At 42.4% G+C, this 27,257-nt stretch overlaps 1 protein-coding gene across 6 annotated transcripts in view; it reads left to right on the top strand.

The window, feature by feature from the left end:
* The window catches only part of NLGN1 (neuroligin 1), a 491,733-nt gene extending 470,882 nt beyond the window's left edge, over positions 1-20,851 (top strand). For 3 of the 6 annotated variants that reach the window (XM_044434499.1, XM_044434495.1, XM_044434501.1), the window contains 3 exons: positions 3,524-3,709; positions 16,542-17,331; positions 20,017-20,851. In XM_044434499.1, the coding sequence (XP_044290434.1) occupies positions 3,524-3,709; positions 16,542-17,331; positions 20,017-20,851 (1,811 nt within the window). Of the gene's footprint in view, positions 1-3,523; positions 3,737-16,541; positions 17,332-20,016 lie in introns of all 6 variants that reach the window. The other 3 variants (XM_044434498.1, XM_044434496.1, XM_044434497.1) reach the window with 1 other exon arrangement.
* Positions 20,852-27,257: the final 6,406 nt, after the last annotated feature.

Here is a 27,257-nt window from a genome sequence, read left to right as displayed (position 1 = left end):
TTAATTAAAGGTTGTTTCCTCACTTTCTGTAATTAAACCCAGTTAGGAACAGAAGTACTTTCTAAAATTTAACTTAATGAAAGGTCTTCCCATGTTTGGTCTTTCTAAAGTATCCTGCAGACTGTTTCCCTCTGGAAAAAGTTGAGGGATTTATTCCAAGTGCTTCTTGGCTTTGATTGATGAGCTGGAAGGTTAAAGATCAACACTTGCAATTTTCACAGCCGTATCTGCACCACTTTAACAAAGTTAGTTAATCCTATCAGATGAAGCTTCCAACTACAGATCTTAAGTTTAGGATCACCTGGAATTTCACCCATATATTAAATTATGAAAAAAGAGTATAAGTTCTTCTCTGTCTATCTGTCTCTCTCTCCGCACATGTGGAAAACATACTATTGTTCCAGAACTGCAGTTTTCTTACCCAGTGCATGTTCTAGGTTTATCAATGTCCCGGGCAAGGCACTCTCAATGGATCCCCTTTCAGGGAGTCCAGCTTCTCATCACCGTTGCCACCAGATGATATTGTCCTTCATCTCTTTCTCATTGTTGCTACCACTTTCCTGCTTGCTAGACAGCCAGCCAGCGGGCAAATAGGCAGTGGATACCTACTGTTCTTCCTTCTTATCACCATCATTGTGTGGACCAGAGTTGGATGCAGATGAGCAAGAGGGTCAAAATGGGCCATGGAGGAGTGGCTCCAGGGAATTCATGTCAGGTGGTCCCGGCTGGATTGTGGGCTTTGAACAGCTGCCCCTCTTTGTGTCCAGGTCTGGGACTTGGGCAGCAGGACCAAGGCAACAGGACCCAAGGCAAGGTAGACTCCATCCCAGTCAACTGTCCAATAGTGAATCCAGAAGCAAGTCATAATCAAGGTACGGGCTGAGGTTAGGAGCCAGGCAGACATAGTCGAGCAAGGTGAGCTCATGGTTACAGACAAGCCAAGAGTGAATAACTAGTAAGACTACAGAGGAAGGAGCAAGTACCTTAAGGTGGGAAAATGAAGCAGGATTCAGGAGAGGCAAGGCAAGCCAAGGCAGCAGGGAAAGATGAGGTAGGACAGAAACTGGATCAGACAAAGGTCAGGCAGACTCAAACACTGGAACACACAGCAGCACTTGGAAGACCTTTGCTGAGGCAGCTTCTGGAAGGAAGAGCTAGAGTTTTTAATATGTCATACCATATATCATCTCATCTCATCTCATCATATCATATCTTTATTTGTATTTATTTATGTGCATTGCAATTTTATCCTGATACTTTAAATTGTGTCAATTTTATCCAGAAATATTTTATTGGCCTTTATTACTGCAATGGCTGCCCAGAGAACGTGATCCTAGTGGGCAGTTTTCAAACAAATTAAATAAATAAATAAATAAATATAGCTCATCCCCCAAGGCTCCTAGCAGTGAGCATGAGGGCTCCAGCAGCATTGTGGACCAATCCTACAACCACCACAATAGTTCTTGGCCTGCAGATGGAACCCTGGAGCTGCCCAGATGCCAACACTTCAGCACTGATACTGTTCTTACAGATTCCTAGAAACATATAGAATTGGATCTCAGTGTTCTGTTAGTGTCCAAGCCATGAGAATGTAAGTAATGCTGTGCTGGAGCAGACCAATGTTTTTTCAGGCATCCTTGTACCATGTTCAGTCAACACATAAGGAGAAAGAGAGCTCCTGTCCTGGTCCTTCATTGTCACATCCATCATCCTGCACAGTCCAAAGTGAGGTACTTGTATTCATGGAGGCCTTCAGCTCAGCTATGTTCTTGACTTTCTAGAGTTCTTAATTGCATGGTGAGTTTCTATAGATACAGGAGACACTCTGCACAAGGACAGGATGATAGATGTGAGAGTGGACAGGCATGGGGTGGGAGCATGCTTTCTGTCCTCATGCATTGGTTGAACATGGTAATGGAAAGTGTAAACAGAATGTGAGTGAGTGAGTGTGTTTGTGTGGAGGAGGGTTATGCAGATAGAGAGGTAGACCTACAAAGCTAGCCTCAGTCCAGCCGGTGTCACCAAGGAGAAGTAACAGGTTTAATCCATACAGCATTGTTGTCCTGAATTGCATCCCTTTACTGCAAAAGAGTTGGAATTCTTTCCATTGGAAAATGAAAGGCACGGCACTTGGGAACATGGGTGCAGTGGAAGCAAATCCTGCACCATTCTTTTTTTACTGACTGACTGGTGGGGCTCTGGGTTGGTGCTTATGCACGGGGTTAAATCACAGGCCCTTGATGTCATAAGCCTTCCCTCTGCACACACAGGCACACCTCCGATCCTTAATTATAGTTTGCTGGTAAAGACAGCACAAGAAGAAGCCACTTGGTGTTACAATGCTGGAATCATGGGAAGTGTGCAAGAGAAGGATGAGAGGGGCTTAACTCAGTGGTAGAGCACACATTGAACATGCAGGTCTTGGGCTCAGTACTTGGCATTCTCCAGAGTAGAGCTGCTGGCAGCCAGTGCTACAGCCCAAGGTTAGAGGCCTAGAACAAGGGTCTCCCTCAGGGTAAGGTGGCTTCCTATCTTTCTAACAGCAACCTTTTACCGTTATTTTATTTTTCTGATCTCGCCCTGCCTCCATTATATATCAAAATAAAAAATGTAAGTCAGAGATGGGCACAAGATCCTTGATTTACTTGGACCCGATGCTCAACCTCCAAGGGAAGCCCAGAGGTTGGCACCAAGTGGGAGGGCTTTATCCATGGTGCCTCCACATCTACGGAACAACCTTCCCACTGTGACCTTGTGGACCCAAATTTGCCTTCTTTGTGGCAGCAGGTTAAGATAGCCCTTTAGCATTTAAAGATTTATTCGGTTACCCGGGGGCTTGAGGGGTTTACCCATCTCTGGTCTCACCTCTTTTACATGGTCCTTTATACTGCATATTTTAGGTGTTCCAAATTCTTTGTAATGCTGCTTTGATTTTACAATATTGGTGTTGCATTTTATTGTTTAGCTTTTATGCATTGTTGTAAATCACTCAGAGAACGGCAGCTACAGTGTGGTATAGAAATGAAAGCAATAATAGTAATTATGATTGGTGATCCTCCACCACTGGACTATTTGGTTGGATCTACCTACCACTGGGCTCTTACAGAAAATCTTAAACCAGGTGTATCTCTCTGCCTGTCTCTTGGTGCATAATATAAGTCATATTTAGGGCTAATGGGTTTGGACCCCAGACCAAACACAATCTCAAGCAGATTGCATGAGACATTAGTGCTCTGTTATGTACAGAAAGCAGCCTTTCTTCCTCAAAAGAGCCTGTGTAATATATGCAATCATTTATCATGCATAACGTTATTATAATAAACACCGGAGGATTTGTAGTGGGAATGATGAGTCACTTGTAAATTGTTGCCAAGTGGATAAAGAACACAATGTATTTACAGAGTGCTTAACTCCTGTTACATTAGAAAGCGGCCGCCTGATGATAGCAACACAAAACAATCGTAATCTGAAATGCAGCATGCTCTAAATCCTTTCCTTTTCTCTCTCCTGTTTTAACTTGCAGGTTTCTTGAGCACTGGAGACCAAGCAGCTAAAGGAAACTATGGCCTCCTTGATCTCATTCAGGCCTTGAGGTGGACTAGTGAGAACATTGGGTTCTTTGGGGGCGACCCGCTGAGAATAACTGTATTTGGATCTGGCGCCGGTGGTTCATGTGTCAATCTCTTGACTTTATCCCATTACTCTGAAGGTAACCGTTGGAGCAATTCAACCAAAGGTATTATGGCAGGTTGCAACTTTTGACGATTTTGGTGTCTGCATGCCACCACCATGACTTCTCTGTGATGCTCTTGTATATGTATGTAACTCAATGTATCTTGGGTATCAGCTCAATAACTCAGCTGATTGTAATAATCCTACACTTTAGGGATCATAAGTATACATCCCCTCCTCCAGTTAATCTCTACAATGCCAACCTTCAAATAGTCTCCTACAATAAAGAGCTTTGGAAGCAAACATGATGAAATGGAAGTTGTCCTACTTTGGGCACATCATGAGAAGACAAGTCTCATGGAGAAGAAAATAATACTAGGGAAAAGTTGAAGGCAGAAGAGAGGAAGACCAGCTGTGTGATGGACTGATTTCATAAAGGAAGCCACAGCCCTGAGTTTACAAGAGCTGAGCAGGGCTGTCCAGGGCAGGACAATTTAGAGCCCATTCATTCATAGGATTGCCATAGGTTGGAGGCAGCTTGACAGCAAATAATGAGAATAATAAAAAACTTGATATAAATCTAGAATTTTAATCCAGGGGTGCATACACAGACAGCCATCTCAGCAAATCTGATTCAGTGCATTATTTTATTGTTAGTGTAAGTGCACAAAGTGCAGTTGGTATCAGGAACACCGAGGGTGGTAAGGGAATGAGCATGATGAAAGAGTGACCAAGAGCAAGATCACTGGGAACTGGAAATTAGCAGCAAGGGAAGGGCAGTGCTGCATACCAGAAATGTCCAATACTTAGATCTACAGGACAATATACAGGGTGGGTCAAAAGTAGGTATACTGTACTGAAGTGGGTCATGGTGGACCTCACACAGTGGACAAATTGAAGGAGCTCATCTCACAAGCATTTATCAACATTGGTGCTAACTGGAATTTGTGTTACAGTGTTGGGAACAGGTTCCAGGAATGTTGCCACCTGGATGGAGGACATTTTGAGCACCTAAGAGACCAAAACAAGACCTGATCAGTACTGTCTACCTACTTTTGGCCCAACTTGTATAAATGCACAAAATTGCATATGCTGATTTTCATTTACCTCCCTCCCTCCCTCCCTCCCTCCCTTTCCTGTCTCTCTTTCTCTCCCCCGCCGTGTGTGTGTGTGTGTGTGTGTGTGTGTGTGTAAAGGACCTTTAAAAATGAATGTATGGACAAAGGAGAGAAGGATCTTTGCTTTTAGTGTAAGGAAGGCAGAATGGTTCAATGAAAAGGGAAGCAGCAAGAGGCAAAGTGTATGTCAGCAAAAGCCGCTTTTATTGCAATGAGATGTAATGCAACAGAAGTACCAGAAGCCATTGGGGCCCCTCCAACTTTATTTAAGCAAGGAGGGGATTGGGGCAGATGGCTTCCCATACCTATGGGGCTCCAAATTGAAATGGAGGCCTCCAACCCTAGTAGGTCTGGAGTAGGTCAGTAGGTCAGATTTAGGGACTGGCCCTAAATCTGTGTCTGAGCAGGTCAGTTCAGCTCTGTTTGTGCATGAGTCACAATTAAGACCGTGGGGGCTCCATGTGGCCCTTGAGTCATAGGTTGCAGGCCCCTGTCTGCATAACAACATCACCAGAGGCACTGAAACTCCAAGTATTATGAACAGGACGAAGAATCCTAACTGCAAGTTGAACACACTGGGAGAAAAAGTAGCAAAATGGCTCCAGAACTGAATTCCTTAACTTTGGCAGTGAAGAAATAGAAAGTTATTCAGCATTCAGGGAAGTGTTAACTGTTCAGTCTTTACTGCAAAAGATATAGAACCTGTCCCTGAACTCATCTTTTCAGAAAGGGAGTCTGAGAAATTGAAGCAAATAGTGCTGACAAAATGAAGTTCTCAGCTGTATTGACAAAATCAAAGTTAATAAATCCCCAGGCCTAGATGGTATCCATCGTAGAATTCTTAAAGGATTAAAACATGAAATGGTTGCTTTTCTAATAAAAATATGTAGCATCTTCCTATGATCAGGCTCTGTGCCAGAGAACTGAAGAATGGTATGCTTTAAATGGTTTTAAAAAAGAGATTCAGGGGATCTAGGATATAACATATTGGTTAGCTTAATGCTTGCTCTGGGTAAATGGCTGAAAGCATTACTCAGGTTAAAATTAGTAAGCATATAGAAGGACAAGCTTTGCTGGAAAAGAATCAACACGGCTTCAACAAAGATAATTCCTGCCTCATGACCTTTTAAAGTTTTTTGGCAGTGTTGGTAAACATGTGGACAAGGGCAATCTGGTAGACCTTGACAAAGTTCCTTACCAAGAACTCCTAAGGAAAGTTAGCAGTTATGGGATAAGTGGAAATACAACCTTATGATTCAATCACTTCCCAAAAAACAAACAGAGAGTAGGAGCAAATGATAAATTATCTTATTGGAAGGATGTAAAATTTTTTTTCTTTATTTGGGTATTTCTAACCCGTCCAATTACTACACATCTCTGGATGGCTTACAGTAATCGTTCAATAAATACAACATAGTAAAATCATAATAATAACAACCCAACATCATCATTTTCATCATCACTCATGACTGCAATAAAAGCATAATTAAAATATTTGAACTTTAAAATACTGGGTAAACAAAAAGGTCTCAACCTGGCACCAGAAAGCATATCATGTCGGCACCAGGCAGACCTTTCTGGGGAGGGGACCAGAATGTATTTAAAAGTTTACTGAAGACACCAAACTACTTAGGATGGTTAAAACAAACAAACAAAATGATTAGCCAGTGCGGTGTAGTGGGTAAGAGCGTGGGCCTGGGACTCAGACAATCTGGGTTCTAGTCCCTGCTCAGCCATGGAGCCAACTGGGTGACTTTGGGCCAGTCACAGACTCTCAGCCCAACCTACCTCACAGGGTTGTTGTTGCGGGGATAAGATGGAGGAGGAGAATGATGTAAGCTGCCTTGAGCCCTTTGTAGGAAAAAGGCAGGATATAAATCCAAAAATAAAATTAATAAAATAATAAATTAGAAGGTGCTCCAAAAAGATATCTTCAAACTGGAAATGTGGAAATAGAAAATGTAGTTCAATGTAAGCAAATATAAAATGATGCACATTAGGGCAAAAATCCCAGCTTCAAGTATATACAGCTAGAATTTGAGCTGTTTGTGAAAGAGACCTTGGAGCTGTGGCAGAAGCTGCTACACGAATGAAGAGGTATGTGTAATTCGTAGCGGTTGTGAAAAAAGGCAGATCTGATGCTGGACATGATTAGAAAAGGAATTGAAAATACAGCTGCCCATATCATATTCCCCTTGTAAAAATCAATGGTATGATCCTACTTAGAATAGTCTGTACAGTTCTGGCTCCCACTCATAAAAAGGATATTCTTGAGTTTGGGAAAGGGCAGAAAAGGGCAAAAAGCAATGCAATGCTATCACTGCTAGATAGTGTCTACACAGCTATAGGTCGGTTGGCTGTTGTTGTTTTGGAAAAAATAGGAAAATTGCTCCGGTCTCATTGAGTCTATATGCTCAGAGCACCTTCCCCACTGCGTCTAGCGCAGGAATACCAAGGTTTTGCAACCTTGGAGACCATGTTGGGGGAACAATCCAGAGGGAGGGATGGGGAATAGTGAGGTACCACCAAGATGCAACATATCCTTGTGCAGCTGCAACCTCCCCCTCTGCTCTCAAGCATCTCAGCTAGTTGGCCAAAATCAGCCCTTGAACTGAGTTGTAGGACGGAAGGAGTGCAGAGCTGACCTTCGCTTCACAGTTCCTCCAGCCTCCACAGGATGCCTGCAATCCTCCAATCTCAAGTTATGAACGTCTAAACTGGATTGCTCTGTAAAATGTTCAGGTGGCTGGAGCAACACCTCTGCAAAGTTATCACCACATTTTGGGGATTACATGAGCGGAACTGGCTGGAGCCAGGGGTCAGACTAGATGGCCTGGGAGACCCTTTCTGAATTGCTCTGTTTCTATGTTTCTATAACATCTGGAACTAAGGGTAAACGTGATAGAAGTGTAGAGAATAATGAATGGTGTGGAGGACTGAAAGACATGTTTCTCCCTCTCCCATAAAACTCAAACCAGGATCACCCCATGAAGCTGATTGGAGACTCAGGACAGATAAAAGGAAGGGCTTCTGCATATATTGTACTGTTAAATTATTACAAAAACCTTCACAAGATATGGTCATAGCTGGTTGGCCACCAATCTCAATGGCTTTAAACAGGGATTGGGCAAATTCATGGAGGTTAAAGCTATCAATGGCTGCTAGTCCTGATGGCTCTGGGCTACCACCATCGGAAATGGAATCTATAGCTCCATATAGTTGCTGGGTACACAACCAAAAGTGTTCCGTAAACCCTCTGGCCTGCTCCTGCATTTCCCATGGGCAGTTGGTGGACCACTGTGTGAAGAGAATGCCAGACCAGATGGACCCTTGATCTGACCCAGCATAACTCTTCTCGTGCTCTTACGTTAGTATCTTTTAATTATTATTTTTCCTATCTCCCAGGAGGCTTTGAGCCAAAGGGAAAATGTGCATGAGTAAGGTATTGGTTCAGGTTTATTATGTAAGGCTTCATAGCATAAACTAGCAGCATGTGATCCTGTAAGAGTGAACATTATGACAGATGCCTGGTACCCTTTGCACAGAAACGATAATAAAATGTCCTGGTTGTTTGTTTCCATTAAATTTGAGTCTTTATCAACCATAACTCAGTTTAAAATGATGACTAAACTGTTGTCTGCTTGAACCCATTATCCTTGTATTTAAAATGCTTTTTATAAGCTTCGGGGTTTGGGAACAGGTTGTGCCCATTATTTCCCTGTCCTCCACCTCATAGTTCCTGTTTGCTTCTTTACATCATGTAGCATGCAGAGAAAAAGGGTAGGGGCATCTTTCTGTGACTGTCACGTCCTTCATTAAAGCTGAATGGCAGGTGTTTCAGGACAGACCAGAGGAATGACGTCTACCCAAAGCACATAGTTAATACATGGAACTGACTCCCTCAGGATGTGGTGATAGTCACTGACAGATGAGGGTTTAAAGAGGGAGTAGACAACTTTGTGGGAGATAAGGCCATCGGTGGCTACTAGTCAACAGGAGTATATGCTTCCTCCACTCATGGAGGTGGTGTTTCCCTGAACAACCACTAGTGCCCATATGACCTGTCTGAGTGTTTCTCAGAAGCATTTCCTTGACAAATGTGAGAAGCTAGATTAGAATGGACTTTGGCTTCCCTCTTGTTTCCTGTAGAACTTTGAAACTCTTGTACCCTGGACAAGTTTTCATTCAGCAAAGCTGGCCACTGCGACTTGCATGCAGGTATGGATCCCTTAAGGGGGCCTTCTTGGGGAAGCGAGGCAGTGATATGCACAGTATACATGAAGCCAGCGTTGTTTCATCTGTCATCTTAGGCCTGTTTAGTGTTTTACGAGTCAAAATAAATGCTGCTCAGCATTTTATGAGCAAAGTTCAAGCAACAGAACACTCCGTTTCAAAACTAATGGCAGATCCACTGCAAACTGTTATCTGCTGTGAAGAAAATGAGCACTTGGTTCAGAAGTCCTTTGGTCTGAATCTGTTTTCACTCAGTGCCACTCAAAGAAAGAAAGGCACTTTTTTGGCATGTGTGACCCAAAATTGTCAAAGTATCAAGGTCACTCCAGTCTGTCTTTTCCTGCTCTGTGACTGGCGTCTCTCTTCTCTAGTATACTACAGGCATTTGAAGAGAAGAAAGTCAAGCAAATGTTGGTTTGGGCTCCACAGATTTTTCCCCTTCCCCTTCTGGCACTTCCATTTGCAGGAAGCCACAACATTGTCCAGCATCCTTTTCAGGAAGGGAAACAGCAACTTAGTACCCATGGATTTATTTTATTTTTAACCCACTCTTTAAAAGTTCCAAGGGTGGGTTACATTTAAATGATTTAAGACAAGTCCTTTTATTTGCATTTACAAATAGAAGGAAAACGGACATGGAGACAAACACATTCACTTGACACAGTAGAAGGGCAATTGCTACATTTATGTTAAATAAGCAAGAGCCAAGCATTTACAAGGATTCTGATCCAGCTTTCAAACCTGCATTTACACTGCAGGGTACTGCTGATATTTTACCCCTTTAGACACATTAAAATTAGTGTCACCGCCAAATGTCAGGGCAGGATGCTAAAATTGGCAGGCAGCACAGTCCTTTGGTCACTAGACACTGTCTAGACAGCCATGGGAGATGTTAGTTTCCCAGCTACGAGGTTGGGAAATTGTTTCAGCCATGGAGCCGTGGAGCTGTGCTCTGATTTCCCGCCCTGTCACAGCCACCATGGAAGGAACTGCATGGTCTACTCTTCTGAGGGTACAAAAACAGTCTAGAAGCATGGCTTGTGGGGCTGATCTGGGAACAGGGAGGGCCATGATGGTCTCCTAGTAGCATTGCAGCCTCTTTCCTTCCCCCTCCAAAGTACTGTGATTCAGCAGCTGAAATTGACCATCTAAGTGCATTGCTGGACCTCTTCCTCTGTGTTCTTCCTGGCCTGCCTCAGCTATTCATTATCCTCTGAGGTCATAGGATGAGGGGCATCCTGATCGGATTGTGCTCTACACCTTGAGGTTGTGGTTCTTCTGGATTCAAATTCTTATTTCATGAGCGGGAAGAGGGAGACTGAACAGGTTCAGCTCCATCAACAGAGGTGATGCCCTAAAGCATGTCTCAGAATCTCTGGAATTCATGGGTGATCCCTGGGCTGATACACAGGGCTGGCTGAGCACATTAGTCACTGAAGAAAGAGCTCTCTGGAGGCAGAAAGCTTGAAAAAACATTGATCTAAATCAAGGTGCTACATCTAAGACATGGATGGGGTCAGAGGCCAAGGGCAAAAGGTCTGAGGAAAGAGATTAGGGTACATGCATGAATCCACATTGGAATGGGGACAATGCTGCACAGGAAACCCTCAAATTTTTGGTAGCTGGAGGAAGACGCTGGCAACAGCTGGTTGGTTGCTGTGTACAGAAGGCTGGACCTGGTTCTGAGCCATCACAGCCTTTCCTCTGTTTCTATGAAGGGGGCATGCTCAGATTGGAACCTTAGGAGAGACAGATGTGGTCACTGGGCCTCCTCTTAAGTATGCACTGAAAGTATTTATCTCTGCAAGACATCCTTTGAAATTGGTATTCTCTCCGTGTCATTCTCCTTTTCCTTCATTCCCCACCATTTAAAGGAAGATCTGCCACTCTCATTTAAGAGTATTGGCTCAGTATTCGAATGATTGATGTTCTGTGCATAAAAAGAGTTACAGGACTGCTAATGCATTTGGCGACGCTATAGGCACGTTGAGGTGGACAACTTCTTTAGTGCAAAACAATTCTGATCCGGCTGCATGGGAACTTTGTTGATGCACACTACTAAATTAGCAAGCACAGTTTGGGTGGCATGCGCTACATCACTCGATTTGTGTTTGTGTGTGCTCTGAAAATTCTTACTTACTGAAGAATCAGTACCTTGGAGTTGAGACTGGAAGAAGATAACAGTTCTTAAGGGAGTTGGGAGAAGCAAAGAGAGGTGTTGCTGGCAATTTTGTAAATGCTTTAGTTTAGTTTCCCTTTTGCCTCTGGTCAAATAGCTTTTGCAGGTCTGGAAATAATACAAAATCTACAAGTCCTGTTTGCTTGAGGCACATACACCATGACCAAGAATCCTTTCATGCTTTCTTCTACTGTCTGGATATATATTCTATCTCTTCAGCCCTAATGTGGAGCTGAACAAAAATCTTCACACATTTTTCAGTTCATGAAAAGGATGGGTTTTCAGGTGCTCATTTTAATGGGAGGGGAAAGACACCTGGAGACTCCTTGCCATCCCATTGTTCTAAAGGCCGCTACCTTTCATTATGAGGATAATTCTGTGGGAAAAGCAGCAGCCATCACAGGAAAAAACTAGCAGCCACTTAGAACAAAGCATATTTGTGACACCATAAGTTTTGGCCAAGAATGCTCCTCAGATTCCTATATAGGAAGCATGAGAGATATGGTGGACCCTGACTAATATGCTATGACAACACTCTGTTAGGTATTCATACCACACAAAATTCATCAGTCTCCATCACCTGTCCAGTGGAGACTTGCCAGCCCAATGCCAGCAGTGTGGTGTATCCATCCTCGCTTGGCTTCAGTCTGAACTTTTAAGGAGCTATCCATGGTGCTGAAAACTATCCACAAAATAGATTCAGCAGCGGAGTCGGGTCTTTTAAAGTTCAAGCTAACACTTGGTGTGGCTATACCACTTCATGGAGATTGGAGCCATCAGATACTGCCACACCTGTCTCTCACCTCCAAAAATGTGGGCAGGTGTTTTGATCCATACCAAAAAGGCAGTTCTAGCAGACTGCTTCTTGACTACTCGTAGAAGCAGCTTTTTTAAAGCAAATAGGTCTTAACTGAATACTGCGCCACCCCAAAATGCTTTGCATTACAAGGATTACCTCATTTTTTTTCTTGGTAAGCCCTGTTTTATCTCAGTTACTGAAAGTCATGTAGCAAAGCTCAGAAGGAGAGGGGTAGAAGATGATGCCATTGCTCCTGCCCATCAAGAGGTCCAGTGTTTTGATCCTGTAAGCCTGGCTCAACTACAACACTGGTAATCTGCCTCTCTGTGGTGATTGTTCTGTGATAGGCCATTCACACATGCAATTCACCACCGCAAGCTGGGAAACACACACATGTATGAACCACACTTGGGCTTGTGATGAGGTTGTTACATACAATCCTGAAGAACATTTCATTGTTTTTGTTGTCGTATTTGTTGCAGCAGTTCAGAGCTAGCTGCAAATCATGCAGCGATGTGCATTTCTGGAAAATAATGTAGTTATTAAGTTGAGTTACTCTCAATATAGTGAAAAGGTGCCCTTCGTTGTTGCAATTTGCTGCCGTGATGTTCTGGAAGACAATTGCTACAATATTCTAAAGTGTAGTGTTTGCACTTAAAATGTAACTACAAAGTCCTGAGGAAAAATTCCCCTAGCTCACTGTTCAGCTCAGATTTTTTTCCATGAGGAATTGGGTTTGAAACTTGAGGTCCAGTTGGGGGAAGAAGATTGTTCTATCCTGGGAAGCTCTGGGGTCTTGGATGATGTCAGGGGACGTGTAGGGCAGGTGATTCAAAAGGAAATGTTTTGTCCCATGACCTACTCCTTGATGTCACCCAACATGCCTCACTGGTTAGGCAATTCATCCCAGGATCAAAACAGGTTTCCCTAAGCCTGTCCTATAGACAGCATATGATGATCAACAATTTAGACCCAAATTTGCACTAGCGCATTTTCTTAGATCATTGGGCATCATCCAGCCACAGCTTAGCACCTTCAAAATAGCAGCTCTGTGCACACAAACTAGAGACTAAAATCCATTCAGGAAAATGGAACTTACTTTTAAGTAAACATGCCTTGGATTAGGCTTCAGAGTTCACTGATTTCAGTCCTCTGTCACTGAAGGGAAGTTACTTCGAACACTTGCAACTGGTTGGATTCTGCCCTTTACTTTTAACTGTTGTTACTCCCTTTGCAAAGGCTGAAGTCCCCATATCATTCTCTCACAAACCATGCCCTTGATTTTCATGAAACAGCTTCAAAGAAAGTGGCTTTGAGGGTTAAAGAAGAACACCACTTCCATCCCTTTCATCCATTTTTCACAATCACTATTCAATAAAAAAAGATTTCCTTCTTTAAAGTAGCTGAACTGAGCTTTATGTTTTGAGGTCTTTGACCACTTTTAACTCAATCTAGTCTTTAATGGAGCATTTAACAAGTATTGCTGTTTATATCAGCACTTTCAGAATGGGTCACTTTCCTTTCAGTTTCATCCATATCCCTTAACACAGAAGTAACTGGAACGAAAACAGATCTGGGCTGCTGGGTATAGCTGGCCCCCAGTGAGCTACAGGATCCCCTTCATGACCCTTGCAACCACCTGAGTCCCCGGGGTGCCCAACAAAGCATCCAAAAGGTCCATTTCCTTAGATATAGTGGTGACGCTTCATTGGCATCCAGAGTGGGTTGGAGCAGTTCATCAGTCCACAGGACCCTCTTTTCCCCAACTGTGTCCTTCACAAGGAAGAAAAACTGCACCAGTCTTGGAGCTGGAGTCATGGTTTTTTTTCCCAGCTGGTGTCAGTATTTATTTATTTATTTCATTTGATTTCATTTCTATACTGCCTGTAGCCAAAGTTCTCTGGACAGTTTACAAGAAAGCACAAGCACAATGGAGAAAAGACAATAACAAAAATGTAAAAATAATTGCATAACATTACATAAAAGAACATTAAGAGCCAAATAAAAAGACCTGGTCGAGAATAAAAGGATAATTGCATCAGGCCTCTGAGTGACTAGGAATGTTCTCAAAGGCCTCTACTAAGAAGGCTTCTTTAACCTGCACTGAAAAGATGGCAAATTTGGCACTAGGTGGGCTGCAGCAGGGAGGTTGTTCCAAATGGGGGGAGGCACCACAGACACCCCCCCCCATTGTCACCCACTGAGCCTCTCAAGGTTTGGCTCCTGGAGGGAGACCCCAGGGATTGAGTGTAGTGACTGGGTATCTCAGGGGTGGGAGAGGCACTCCACCAGGTATTGTGGTCCCAAGCCATGTAGGGATTTATAGTATGACCAACCCTACCTGACCAGTTGGGTAGAAATCATTTAAAATGGGGAAACAGAAGTGGAATCCCTTACGCCCTTCAGCAGTGTGGGGTTTTGGAGCTTAAGAATGCACCACAGAATCTTTGTCCACTCCTATAGGATTGCGCTGCTGGTCCCAACGGTATCAGTGGAAATAGATAACGGGTCTGATGCAAGCTTAGTCATACTGAAAGTAGACGTGACTTCAGTGCAGTGCAGTTCATTTGTTACTGTCTCCTAGTGAGAAACAGAGGAGATCTATGTCAGGTATCATTGGGCTGAACATGCTCCACAAAATGGGAAATTCCTCTGACTTGCCATTTCTAGGACTGAAATGCTCCTTTACACTCAAGTGGATACTACAACTGCTTAGGACTGGAAGCTACCTATTTCCACTCCATGTGATTTCTGCTTGCTTTTACCTATACTTCTGTTTTGTTTATGCATTACTTTCACGTTCATCCGGGGTTGGTTTTTAAATCGGAGAAGATGTAAGCATTTGCATACTGTTCCTAACAATACATTGTTGCATGTATATTTTCTCTCAGTATGTATCTGAATTTTATTTCAGTTGAATCCAGTCCCCCATGCATTCTTAAAGCCATTACAGGAACCGGGGAAGAACATGGCCAAGTGATCTGCTTCACCCAGAGATGATCAAGCTTCAGAGGCACTCTGAGCTTAGCTCAAGAGCTGTCAGCATGAGAAAAGCAACAGCCTAAATTTATTGTTATACATAAATTTCAGAGAATCATTTGGTACTTGTATTTGGATGCCATTAAATAAATATATTGATTTGTACTATGTATGCAATATTAAGCCCCATAATGCAATATTGAAACAATGTTCGAAATTGGCCATATTGACTGATGTATCATCAATATGGAGTACCTATCTTTCATAGAAAACTGACTGATTTCAGTGGAATGTCCCGGGGACCTCTTCAAGTATTGCATTCTAAGGAGAGCTGGAAATGATTAATAACTGAGGGGTGTTCCCCAAATGAATGGAACTCTAAAGTCAGATATTCTTGTTCAAATAAGTGGGGAGCAGTTCCTTTTCATAATTCCTTTATCTCCACAAGGAAGGAGAAGGGTTTGCATATAAAGCATTTTCCTTGTAATGGCTGAAAAAGTGTGTGGAATCAACGTTGTGCTCATTTGAATAACTCTTGCAATCAGTTCAGCTCCATGTCTTGCAAAACGCGGGGAAAGAGTGTGTTACATGCTGTTTATAGTATAAAATGAATTTTTAAAACACCGGACGAAAGTGTCAGTAAGCAAATGAGGGGGTCAACAAAGCAGATGCAGTTCTATCTGAAATGCATTAGGTTTCCCTCTAGCCCAGGAAAAGCTACTTGTGGTCCTTTCATTTCTGTCATTCCTCATCATTGGCTGTTGTGGCTAGTACTGATCAGAAATAGGGCCAACACACTTGGAGGGCTCTGCTTCCTTTGTAGGAGAAAGCAGCTCCTTTTATAGCAGGATTTCCTCCCTGGCTTTTTCCTTCCTGTCTTCCTATATGTTCCCATACGCAATGCAAGGTGGTGCTGTGGTATAAGGAAGCATTTGGATTTTACACAGGATTTCCATAATGAATCAGGGTGCCATCCAGGAAAATGCTTACTCTAAAAAAGTCATTGAAATGGCCGGAAGCATGGGAGAGGCCATAGGACTTTGGGTGAAGGCCCCATAAACTCTATGCATGAGGGATCATGAGCACACAATAAATGCATTACATAGAAAAGTCCTAAATCATGCTCCTCACAGATAAACTATGACATTGACGGTAGCAATATATCCATGCACATTAATGATGTCCAAACTGCATCCACCCTCATGGCCCATGCGCAGGGCTGGACAGCTGCAATGTGCAAACAGGTGCACCTAATTTCTCCTAAAGTTCTCCCCATTTTCCATTTCAGGATCAGTGCTTTGCTGCATAGAAGTGGATGGTCACTTCCTTTCGCTTTGTTTCCATAATTCTGCAATAAATTATACAGAGTTTATATCTGGAGACAACTGCATTATTTAACTGCACATATACCAACCAAAAGCTCCTTGTCCTGCTACTTACTGCCTAATAGCTCGATTGTAATTGTATGGTTTCTCTTTAGTTCAAATGTTTTAAGCATGTACCCACTTTTATTGCCCTAGTATCCCTTTCCTAATTTTGTCCTCTAATTCTGTCCACACAGGACTTTTTCAAAGGGCAATTGCTCAGAGTGGAACCGCGCTCTCCAGCTGGGCAGTCAGTTTTCAGCCTGCAAAATACGCCAGGATGTTGGCTACAAAAGTGGGCTGCAATGTGTCGGACACGGTCGAATTGGTGGAATGTCTGCAGAAGAAGCCGTATAGAGAACTTGTCGATCAGGATATTCAGCCGGCACGATACCACATCGCCTTTGGCCCAGTCATTGACGGGGATGTGATACCGGACGACCCTCAGATACTGATGGAGCAAGGAGAGTTCCTCAACTACGACATAATGTTGGGAGTGAACCAAGGAGAAGGGCTGAAATTTGTTGAAAACATAGTTGACAGTGAAGATGGCATATCTGCTAGTGACTTTGACTTTGCTGTTTCAAACTTTGTTGACAACTTATACGGATACCCTGAGGGCAAAGATATCCTGAGAGAAACAATCAAGTTTATGTACACAGACTGGGCAGATAGACATAATCCTGAGACAAGAAGGAAAACTCTGTTGGCTTTGTTCACTGATCATCAGTGGGTTGCACCCGCAGTGGCTACAGCTGATCTTCATTCCAATTTTGGATCACCCACGTATTTTTATGCCTTCTACCATCATTGCCAAACTGATCAGGTTCCTGCATGGGCAGATGCTGCTCACGGGGATGAGGTTCCTTATGTATTAGGTATCCCAATGATTGGTCCTACTGAATTGTTTCCTTGCAACTTTTCTAAAAATGACGTCATGCTAAGTGCAGTGGTGATGACATACTGGACAAACTTTGCAAAAACTGGGTAAGTACTCCGTGAGTGCATAGAATCTGACCAAACGAAGGACTATCTTTTGTCATGGTACCCAGAGCACAAAGAAGGAATAGTTATAAAAATAAGCAGTTCTACCTATTGAAAACTGTCGTGTTCTCTAAGACATTTACAACTCAGGACATCACCTTGCAACTAAGAAAGCACCCGTGAAATGGTTAAAAAGGGATGCAGTGGAGCCTGGGTGTTTTAAACATTTTCAGGGAGTTCCTCACTTGAACCTGGCTCCCAACCATGAATCCAGCTGACCGGATTTCTATTTTGGCCAGTGCCAGTGTGACAGCCCTAATACTTGGAAATCTGTTAGCTTCTGAAGTGATGCCTTCACATCAGCCTTCACCAATCCAGTGATCTCCAGATCTTTTGGATGACCTTTTAGATTTTTTGGAATTCATAACCATTGGACATGCTGGATGGACCTGATGGGAGATGAAATCCAAAAGATCTTGAGGACACCAGTTTACTGAAAGATGGGCTATGGTATTTTCTCTTTGTCCATTTCCCCAGATACTAGAGCAGAAGAATGGATATGAACAAGAACAGGATCCTTTGTCCAGCCTTCTCAATCAGGCAGAGAGGTGAAGTCTGCAGTCTGGCAAGGAGAAAAATTGCTGGATTTCTATAGAGAAAGATTATCATTACAGCATCCTGTTGTAATTAATGGGTAGTTTCCAACAATATTGAAATAGTACGCTTTTCTCCTTTACTGAATTCAAAAATTCTGGGAGCAAAGGGTGTGATAAGAAAACGGGCATGAACTCTGTATTAAATTATATTAAATTTAATATAATTAAATTTATATATTAAATAATAAGATATTCATCTTTTGAAGACAATTCCTGAATACCTTCAGCTGGGCATGTCTGAAGTTCTGCTGTGAACTTCTGCTGTGAAAAATCTAGGTGGCCTGAGAAAAGCCTCCCCCACTCTCAGCCTCATTCACAATATAGGAGTAATTCTGTCCTCCTTTGGAGAGTAGCTGTAAGGATTGCAAGGTTTACTTCTTTGAATTCTCCTAAAATGCTATATAAATTGTGACCATTATCATTATTGTCAACAAGCTATATGGAAGTAAGAGGTTTGTTTAACTCCCAGTGTGATCCAGTGTGGCTACCTGCAAACCCCCAGATGCAGAGGGTGATATGAATCCTATTGCAGGTGGAAGTAGCGCAGAAGGAGATGACAGCCTCATGCACCTCCCACCCTGCAAAAACAGTGCACATCTGAGTTTGACCGTCGAAGCCTTTTGTCCCACAGCATGCGAAGGCCAGGCTGGAACGCTACGTGCAACGACACAGCTTTTTTTCTGCTCTTCCCCCAGAGCATCCACACAGCTCCAGCACCAAGATTGGTCTTTTGGTCCCAAGCGGCATGCTAGCTGCAAGGGTGGAGAAAGGGCACTCTGAGCTCACGTTCCCAGTTCTCACCTTGGAGAGCATTTCTGGGGTCAGAGCAGGACTCCAACCTCTCCTATGGCTGTCTGGGGCTAGCAGTGATAGGGTTGCACCTTCAGTCACTATTAAGACATGAATCCCTAGCATACTTAATATAAAAGCACTTTAAAAACTTTAAAGGGGGAATCAGGCTAGTTTGCAGAGGGCAGGCTACACGCAATCTTAGCAACTTGTTTTATGGCTCATAACTGGCTGCATATTAGGTTGTTCAGTGTGTCTTCCAAACTCAGACCACTGGTTGTGTAGGAGCTAAACAACCTAGCAGATGAACCATGGTTTGTTGTTGAGCTAACTGCTGTATTGTTCAGCTCCTGACAACCCAGCAGCCTAGGTTTGGATGACATAGTAACCTGTGAGGGAACCACTTCTGGTGTGCTAAGTAAAGGCACCTTTGGAAGCTGTAAGCAATACAATCTTGCTCAAATTGGAGACCCCATGGTTTTTTATCCCACAGCCTCTCTATTGTTCAAACCGGCCCACTGCATACATGTTGGTGGAATGGGAGAGAATAGCAAATAGCTCTTGACTTTGTGCCCAAACCATGGGATTCCTTGAGGTGAAGATGTCTTGTTGGTGACTGTGGGAAGAAAGATGCTGGATTGGCTGAACTCGTGATGTGATTCATTAGGGATCACCTTACATCTTCTAGACAGTTACATAATTTTTTATTCCAAGTCATGAAAGGTACGACATTACTAGAGTTGAACTCTTGCCTTATGGTTTTGCTCCATGTGTATTTTAGAACTTAGTAAACATCTATTGATGGGATCCTGGCAATGATTGACGGCAAAAGGAGGATGGCAGAGGATGAGGCGGCTAGATGGAGTCACTGGGGCAATGGATGTGGGCTTGAGAGGAGTCCGAGGGACGGTGGAGGACAGGAGAGCCTGGAGGATTGTTGTCCATGGGGTCATGATAGGTCGGGCATGACTTTGTGACTAAACAAAACAAAACAAAACAAAACAAAAAATCGATGTGATCCAAACTTAATGATATTTAGAGTATACCCATTCAAATGAATGGACAGAGGTGAGTCATGACTAAATTGCCCTATTGTTTTAGAGGATGTACTGAAAGCATGGGAAGACTGGATGCAACTCAATTTCATTTGTCAGTTTTTTAAATATTACAAAATGTGTTGATGTGTTTTTGAAAGTTAAGACAATTTTCCAAAAGGTTTGATACGCTCACTTTCTTGTTCTAGGGATCCAAATCAGCCAGTCCCACAGGATACTAAATTTATTCACACAAAACCCAATCGCTTTGAGGAGGTAGCATGGACCAGATACTCTCAGAAAGATCAACTTTACCTTCACATTGGATTAAAACCACGAGTAAAAGAACACTATAGAGCCAACAAGGTGAACCTGTGGTTGGAACTGGTACCTCACCTGCACAATCTTAATGACATTTCACAGTATACCTCTACAACAACTAAAGTGCCATCAACTGATATTACTTTCAGGCCAACCCGGAAAAATTTGGTACCTGTAACATCAGCCTTTCCTACAGCCAAGCAAGACGATCCCAAACAACCACCAAGCCTAATTTCAGGAGATCAAAGAGACTATTCCACTGAGTTGAGTGTAACTATCGCTGTTGGAGCATCTTTGCTGTTCCTCAACATTTTGGCCTTTGCAGCACTCTATTACAAAAAGGACAAGAGGAGACACGACGTCCACCGGAGATGCAGCCCACAGCGTACGACTACCAATGATCTTACCCATGCACAAGAAGAGGAAATAATGTCCCTCCAGATGAAGCACACTGACTTGGGTCATGAATGTGAATCCATCCATCCCCATGAGGTGGTTCTTAGGACCGCCTGTCCCCCAGACTACACACTAGCTATGAGACGGTCACCCGATGATATTCCGTTAATGACCCCCAACACCATTACAATGATTCCCAACACTATACCTGGGATTCAGCCCCTTCACACATTTAACACGTTTACTGGTGGACAGAATAGCACTCTGCCCCATCCTCACCCCCACCCACACCCCCACCCCCATTCACATTCGACAACTAGGGTATAGCCAAACAAGATGAAACAAACTTTTATTTTTTGGTGGATTATAGTGGGTTATAATTACAGAAGACTTCCCTTGGCTTTCAACCTACAAGACTCTTACTATTTAAATATGGAGGAATATTATGTGAATATACATATCAAGAACGTTGGGGATTTTGGGGGAAAAGCGAATTGTACATATATAAAAATGAACTTTTAAAAAAGTATAACTTTTTGCAATTGCTTGAAGCAATTGTCCTGAATGATACTTTTTACATTCACATTCAAGTATTAATTTTTTGAGGATTTAAGTTACATAATGGAATTAGGCATGTTCAACACAGAAGTGGGAAAGAAAACTATGACTGAAAATTTTTAAAAAAGTTCTATCAATATGCACAAGGGACACATTAATGGAATGTCAGATAATTTTCACCAGTTTTTATTTGGAACTGTTTTCTTGTGTAGACCATATTTACATATTTGGATAAGTATACAAAGCACCAATGCTGTTAAAGGCCTTAGAAAGGGGCTTATATGCTGAGATCTGCCAATAAAAAAGGAAGAGTTTTATAACCTGGCAGGTACCACATGATCACATAAGTGCTGTCAGTATAAACGTTGTGGGAATAAAGGAAATGAAATATTTTTAGCACGATGTGCATGATAATTCATTATGCTTGGTGGCTGTGCTGCTGATTAAGCCGTAATTAAAATTCCTTTCATCCCATTGGAGTTCTCAATAGAAGCTTCTTCCCTCAATTGGCACAACCTAAGAAGGTTTGTTTTCAAGGAGGAAAAGCTTATTGGACATCCCCCAAATTCCCAGTAACATCCCAGCAACAGAGAGCATTATAGTAGTTCTTAAAGGCATTTGATGGTACTCTAGGTGCACAGCAGTGAATGCTCACAGATAGGAATTTGAAAAGAAAACAAAAGATGTCTGTGTAATGTTTCTGTTATTCTTGTTCCTTTCCAACTGGTTAGTTCATCGTACTTATGATGTCAGTCTTTCAGTTGAGTGTTCATCATTTTGATGCGGTTTCATTACACTTTCTTACATTTATATCCATCATATTAAAAGAGAAAGGAACTGTCCAATGATTTATTTTCAAGGAAAATTTTGCAATATGTAAAGGTGGACTTCCCCCACCACCCCAAATTATCACAGCAATTCAATAATTACAGTTTGGGTTGATTCTTTGACTAATCATATTGCATGAAATCAGGTTTGCTTCTTGTGTTTCCAAGGTATCCCCCTTTTGCCTGCTTCTCTTTGGTGTTTCTGTGAGCTCACCGGAAACGTCTTAAGGAGATCTCTGCAAAGTGTACAAATGTTGATAGAGAGGCTATACGAGAAATGGCATCACCATCTGGAAGAGTCTCAGTTCCACATCTTACTTAACAGTGTCCTGATATGGGAAAAAAGGTCTTTGTCCAATGCCCCCTATTACTTTTGAATTTTACAAAATACGTCACAGTCATTTAAAAACAAAATGTTTGTATGTGTAATCAGATGTACATTTATATAAAAAAGAGAAAAAATCAGATGGACTAAGAGCACACCCCTGGTGAATACTTCCTCTCTTTCCTGTATTATATTTCTATTAGAGTAAAGTTATGTGATTTTTATTTTATTTTGCATTTTTTCAAATTACTAGCAATTTTGATAGTTTGTAAGATAACGCGCAGAACTTTCTCTGACAAACTAACTGCAGTAACAGAAATGTTTGTTTTCAGTTACTCTTTTTCAAGATTGAAAGCTTATTACACACACAGCAAATTGTATACTACTTGATGGGGAAAAAATTCTTTGTACTTCTGGGCCATTCCTGTTGGCCCCTCTGAGTGACAAATAAAGCTAATCTGGATAATGAATATTATAATTATTCCAATGCTAGGAGACCTGATATTTGCTCATTAAAGAGCTCAAATGTTTATTGCTGTTTTGTCATTTTTTAAAAAATGAAGTAATGGTAACTGTCTCAAAATAAAGAGTTTTTTCTTGAGGCCAATCTGGCTTTTGAAGACTTGAGTATGCCTTCTACAGGTTTTAAATGAAGAAGCCTGCCTAGTTTTGCACTGCAAGCCCACAATTGAGTTGGTTATTGTGACATTGTGAATGCCATAAACTGTCTTAAAATGCAACCCATTGCACGCTTACAGGGGAATAAGCACCAAGAAAAAGTAAGACCAACATCTGAGTAAACATGTATTGGGTTGGGCTTCACGTTTTCTGATCAGTAGTTACAACAAGTCTTGCAAAATGTTGGTGCTCCTGGAAATAACAACTTCATAATTCTTTAAAATACACACATACTTATTTCAAATAACATTTCACAACAACTTGAAAAGGGTTACAGAGCAAATTAACTTTCATAATGCAGTTCTTCTTAGCACATCAAGCATGGGATTTCCAAACAAAACTGGAAAAAAGATCCTTTTCTCAATTTCAAAAACTTTCTTGACTTTTAATTTTTCAGACAACTGTCATGATAGTGTAGAGTGATGGCCCCACCCAGATATCAAAAGAATTTTCCTGTAGAAGATGAAACAGGAAAAGTCTTCAAAATTCAGGATGGTCTATGTGCAATTTCTGCCTGACGTGGTTGTGACTGTGACCTGCGAAATGTAAACCAATAAAAAGAATTGTTTGCCATCAGATAACTATTGTTTAATCAGAAAATTGTATTTTGCTATGTGATTAATGGAAAAAAGGATTAAAAATCTATCTATAAAAGTATATTTTTTATATATATATATATATAAAAAATATAAAAAATGGATGGCCATAATCCAAGATTATGGATTGCAGGGGGAAAGAAAAGAAAAGAGAAAAGAATTCTGGTGTGTTTTTCTTAACACTATTGGCACCAAATAGCTTTCTAATTTAGGTTCACAGTGGCCATTTATCTTAGTATAGTTGCATATATACAATTTCAGGTCAATGTTACCTTTCTTAGTTAAAACAAATAAATGATTTAGGTAAAACTGAGAATGACACAATACTTTCTTCCTTCATTGGCAAGAGCCGATACATGCATAATAACTGTGTACGATGAAGGTGGCAACTTGGCTATGTAACTTTATTTTGTTCCGTTCACAAAGCCAGAGGATGCACAAAACTGGTTGTGATTGTGCCAAGTTGGCAATGGAACACATACGAGTATATAACTGCACAGGTTGGTCATAGGTAGAACAGTTCTGTTGGTTGGATGCATTCCTAGGACCATGCACATTCTAATCTCTATGGAAGATCACAGCTCATTTCTCCAGTCCAGAGACCCACATGCATTCTAGTATATATACAGGGGTCTTAGGTGTGTCCATTTCCACATTTTCATGAAGAGGAGGCATATTTGTTTGCAGATCTACTTTGTCCATTGTGATGAATGGGGAAGCCCTTGCCAGTGGAAGAGTTGCACACACAAGCTCCCCAAGCTTGTTATGTCATTAGATCAAGATGCTTGTACAGACGAAAATAATCCCCTCATATTGATGGAGACAGGAAGACCCTGAGCAACCAGTGGGTATTTTACTTGCTACTATAAAATGGAAGAGCATTAGACAAACTGGAAGTAGGAGAATCTGCACAGCTTATGCAATTTTAAAAAGTCAAGAACTGTATTAAAAATGAGAAAAATAAAGAAGGAAGGAGGGAGGGAAGGAAGGAAAATGTATATAGTTAAAACTGTAAGAAATTTATAAACGTATTCTTCAGATGTAATGTCCTGTTCAAGGAATTGACATTTGGGTTTTTCCACCTCAGCTGAGACCTTTGGAACTTTAACTTAGTTGTGATATTTTCTTTTTACTTTGTCTCTTTCTACTCAGATATTTTCTAATACGATCAAAGAATATTTAGAATCCAGATTTGGAAATCATTGAAAACTAGAGGTTGTGTTTACTGCTTTTGTATTTTTAAAATATATTCATAGACATATTCAAAGAGTAATGTTAACCCTTTACAAAGAGCAATACAATCACTCTTTTCCCCCAAGAAGATACTATCCAGCTTCCTATTGCATTATCAAAATATAACCTATGCATGCAATACACTATCCTAGAATTTGACTGGATAGTGTGGCAGTTACATGTGCAATCCGGCTTCATACAGTAGCGGTATTTGGGGTTCAGGAAGCAACTGAAGCATCACTCCTCGCAGGCATACAGTGGAAGCCATTGGTTTGATGCTTAGGCTATCCTGCTTGCCTAGTCTACTGACCAGAAGCTCCACCAGTGCTGGGGTTTCACCAGCAATGTTCTGTTAACAGAACAGGAGGAGATGGAACTTGTATGGACATCTATAAGGGGGATGCTCAGTGAATCTCTCTTCTCCCCACCATTATCATGAGCTGCTCCCACTTATTATCCTGCTTCTCATCATGACAAACCACCACCTTGCTTGAAGGCAGAGGAGGCAGTAGACAAGCAAGGCATGCCATCCAACATGGCTCCTCCTCACCACCGTCATTGCCTGGGCCAACACAAGAGGCAGATGAACCATCAAGTTGCTATGGTCAAGAGGAAGATGCCCCTCTTAGTGGGCCCCTGCTGGGGTGGAACTGCCTTGATGGGGACTGCTTTGTTCTTATCCTTTTCTGATTTGCCACTGTGGGAACAGAATGCTGGATTTTGGTCTGATCCAGCAGGTCTCTTCTCATCACAGCCGGCACAGGGAGTTGCTGTAGTGTTGCAAAGAAACTCTGCTGGATCCACCCCTCTAACTCTCACAGATTTCTCCTCATGCTCAGCCTGATCCTGCAAAGTGAGCTGAGCAGAGAAGAAGTCCACAAATGCTCACAGAAATGTAGCTTGCACAGCCATCAACCTTCTGCATCAGGTACAGTAGCACAAGCAGAGGCTGCTGCATGTGACATGAACGAAGGATGTTGCTTGTGCAAAGGCTACGTGGGCCTCCATTCCTGGCACAGACCTCACAAACATTGTACCTGCGCACCAGGAACTTGGATTCATGGCTGCAACAAAGCATGTCTGGGGGGCCAGGCCTAGGAAACCCATCAGAATCCCAGTACAGATTCCCCCACATCTCTAGTGCACTGGTAGAGAAGCAATGAATACTGTGCAGAGCAGGTGGGAGGCGTGACGTGCACAGCCAGTGATTCTTGGTGAGGACAGCCATGGTGCAAGCAGGGCTAGTGGCTGGAGCGGCTGGCACTTGCTACGCTGGTTAGCCCTCTTGCATACCGCCACCACCCACTTGTTTCTTCCACCCAGCCCAGCGTGGATGGGTTCGTGAGCAGGCACAGGATGGCAAAGGGCTTCTCCACACCAGGCGTATATTGTGCACTCGTAAAATTGGTGGGCACTTTCCAGATGATATCATCCTTCAGATCCTCTTCCGTGTGTTCCAGGCTTCTTCACTGTTTCTTTTTGAAAGAGGAAAGTCTTGCATTAAGTTTCAAGCTGTGACAAGCTAGCATGGATGCCCCGTGTAGGGCATCTGCCACAGCACAACCTGGAGCTTGATTCACAGCATGCATAGAAAAGCACAAAGCATACACAGAAAAGCACCAACCCAGAGAGAAAGGACACATTTTTCCTCCTGCAATGAAAAGTGAACAATGAAACCTCAGTGAAGCAGTGTGTTAAATCCCCTATGTAGAGAACTCAAGAAGTTCTACTGTCCACTGATAACCCAACATTAGAGGATGGCCCACTAGGCCTGGAACCCCAAGTCTTTCATCTGAAACCCCAAATCTCTGGAAGAGCATCTGCTCTCCATGGGCATTTGTAGAAATAAAGGTGAAGGGCCATGGTGGGTGCATCTGATCCTCTGGACTAGCTGACATGTCACCTGTATGTGCCCCTCTGCATCATTCTGCCTGAGGGGGTTTTTCTTCCTCCCTGAAATAAAAGGCCCTCCTCCCCCTGAACATGTATCCCTGGGGTCTCCTTGCTTTTTTTTTTTTTTTTTGGTGTGTGTGCTGTAAACTTGAGCCCTAGACCATACATAGCACCACCTCTGGTAACCTGTCAGCAATAGCAAGCCATAGGGTAACAGGAACAATGGAAGGAATGATGACGAGGAAGGCAACTGAAAGAAACAAACAGACAAATGTCCTGCCTAAATCTGCAATTCATGCTGCAGCCAAAAAGCCTTGAATTTCTTTAAAAAGTACTGGAGGAATGTTGTGCTAATCCACATCCCACTTGCTGGCATTTCCATCCTCATTGCAAGCTGTGCAGTCGGGTTCATTCTGCAGGTGCAGTACCTGATTCCACTGCTAGCAGCCCCCACCTCTTCACCTGAACATTTCCCCTTCAGTGCTGAAGCGTCATGGCATTTCCAAAGGGAAGCACTTACTCAGCTGCACATCACTATTGAGTTCAGTTGATCACCGGGCTAAATAATCAAGATGATTTGACTTTAGGATGACCAGCTGTCCTCCTTTAGAAATTGTAGCTTT

This window comes from Varanus komodoensis, unplaced genomic scaffold (assembly GCF_004798865.1).
Source record: "Varanus komodoensis strain SLA01 unplaced genomic scaffold, ASM479886v1 scaffold28, whole genome shotgun sequence".
NCBI classification, from domain to species: Eukaryota; Metazoa; Chordata; class Lepidosauria; order Squamata; family Varanidae; genus Varanus; species Varanus komodoensis.
Note: the sequence above shows the minus strand (reverse complement) of the source record. Positions and strands in the feature narration are given on the sequence as shown.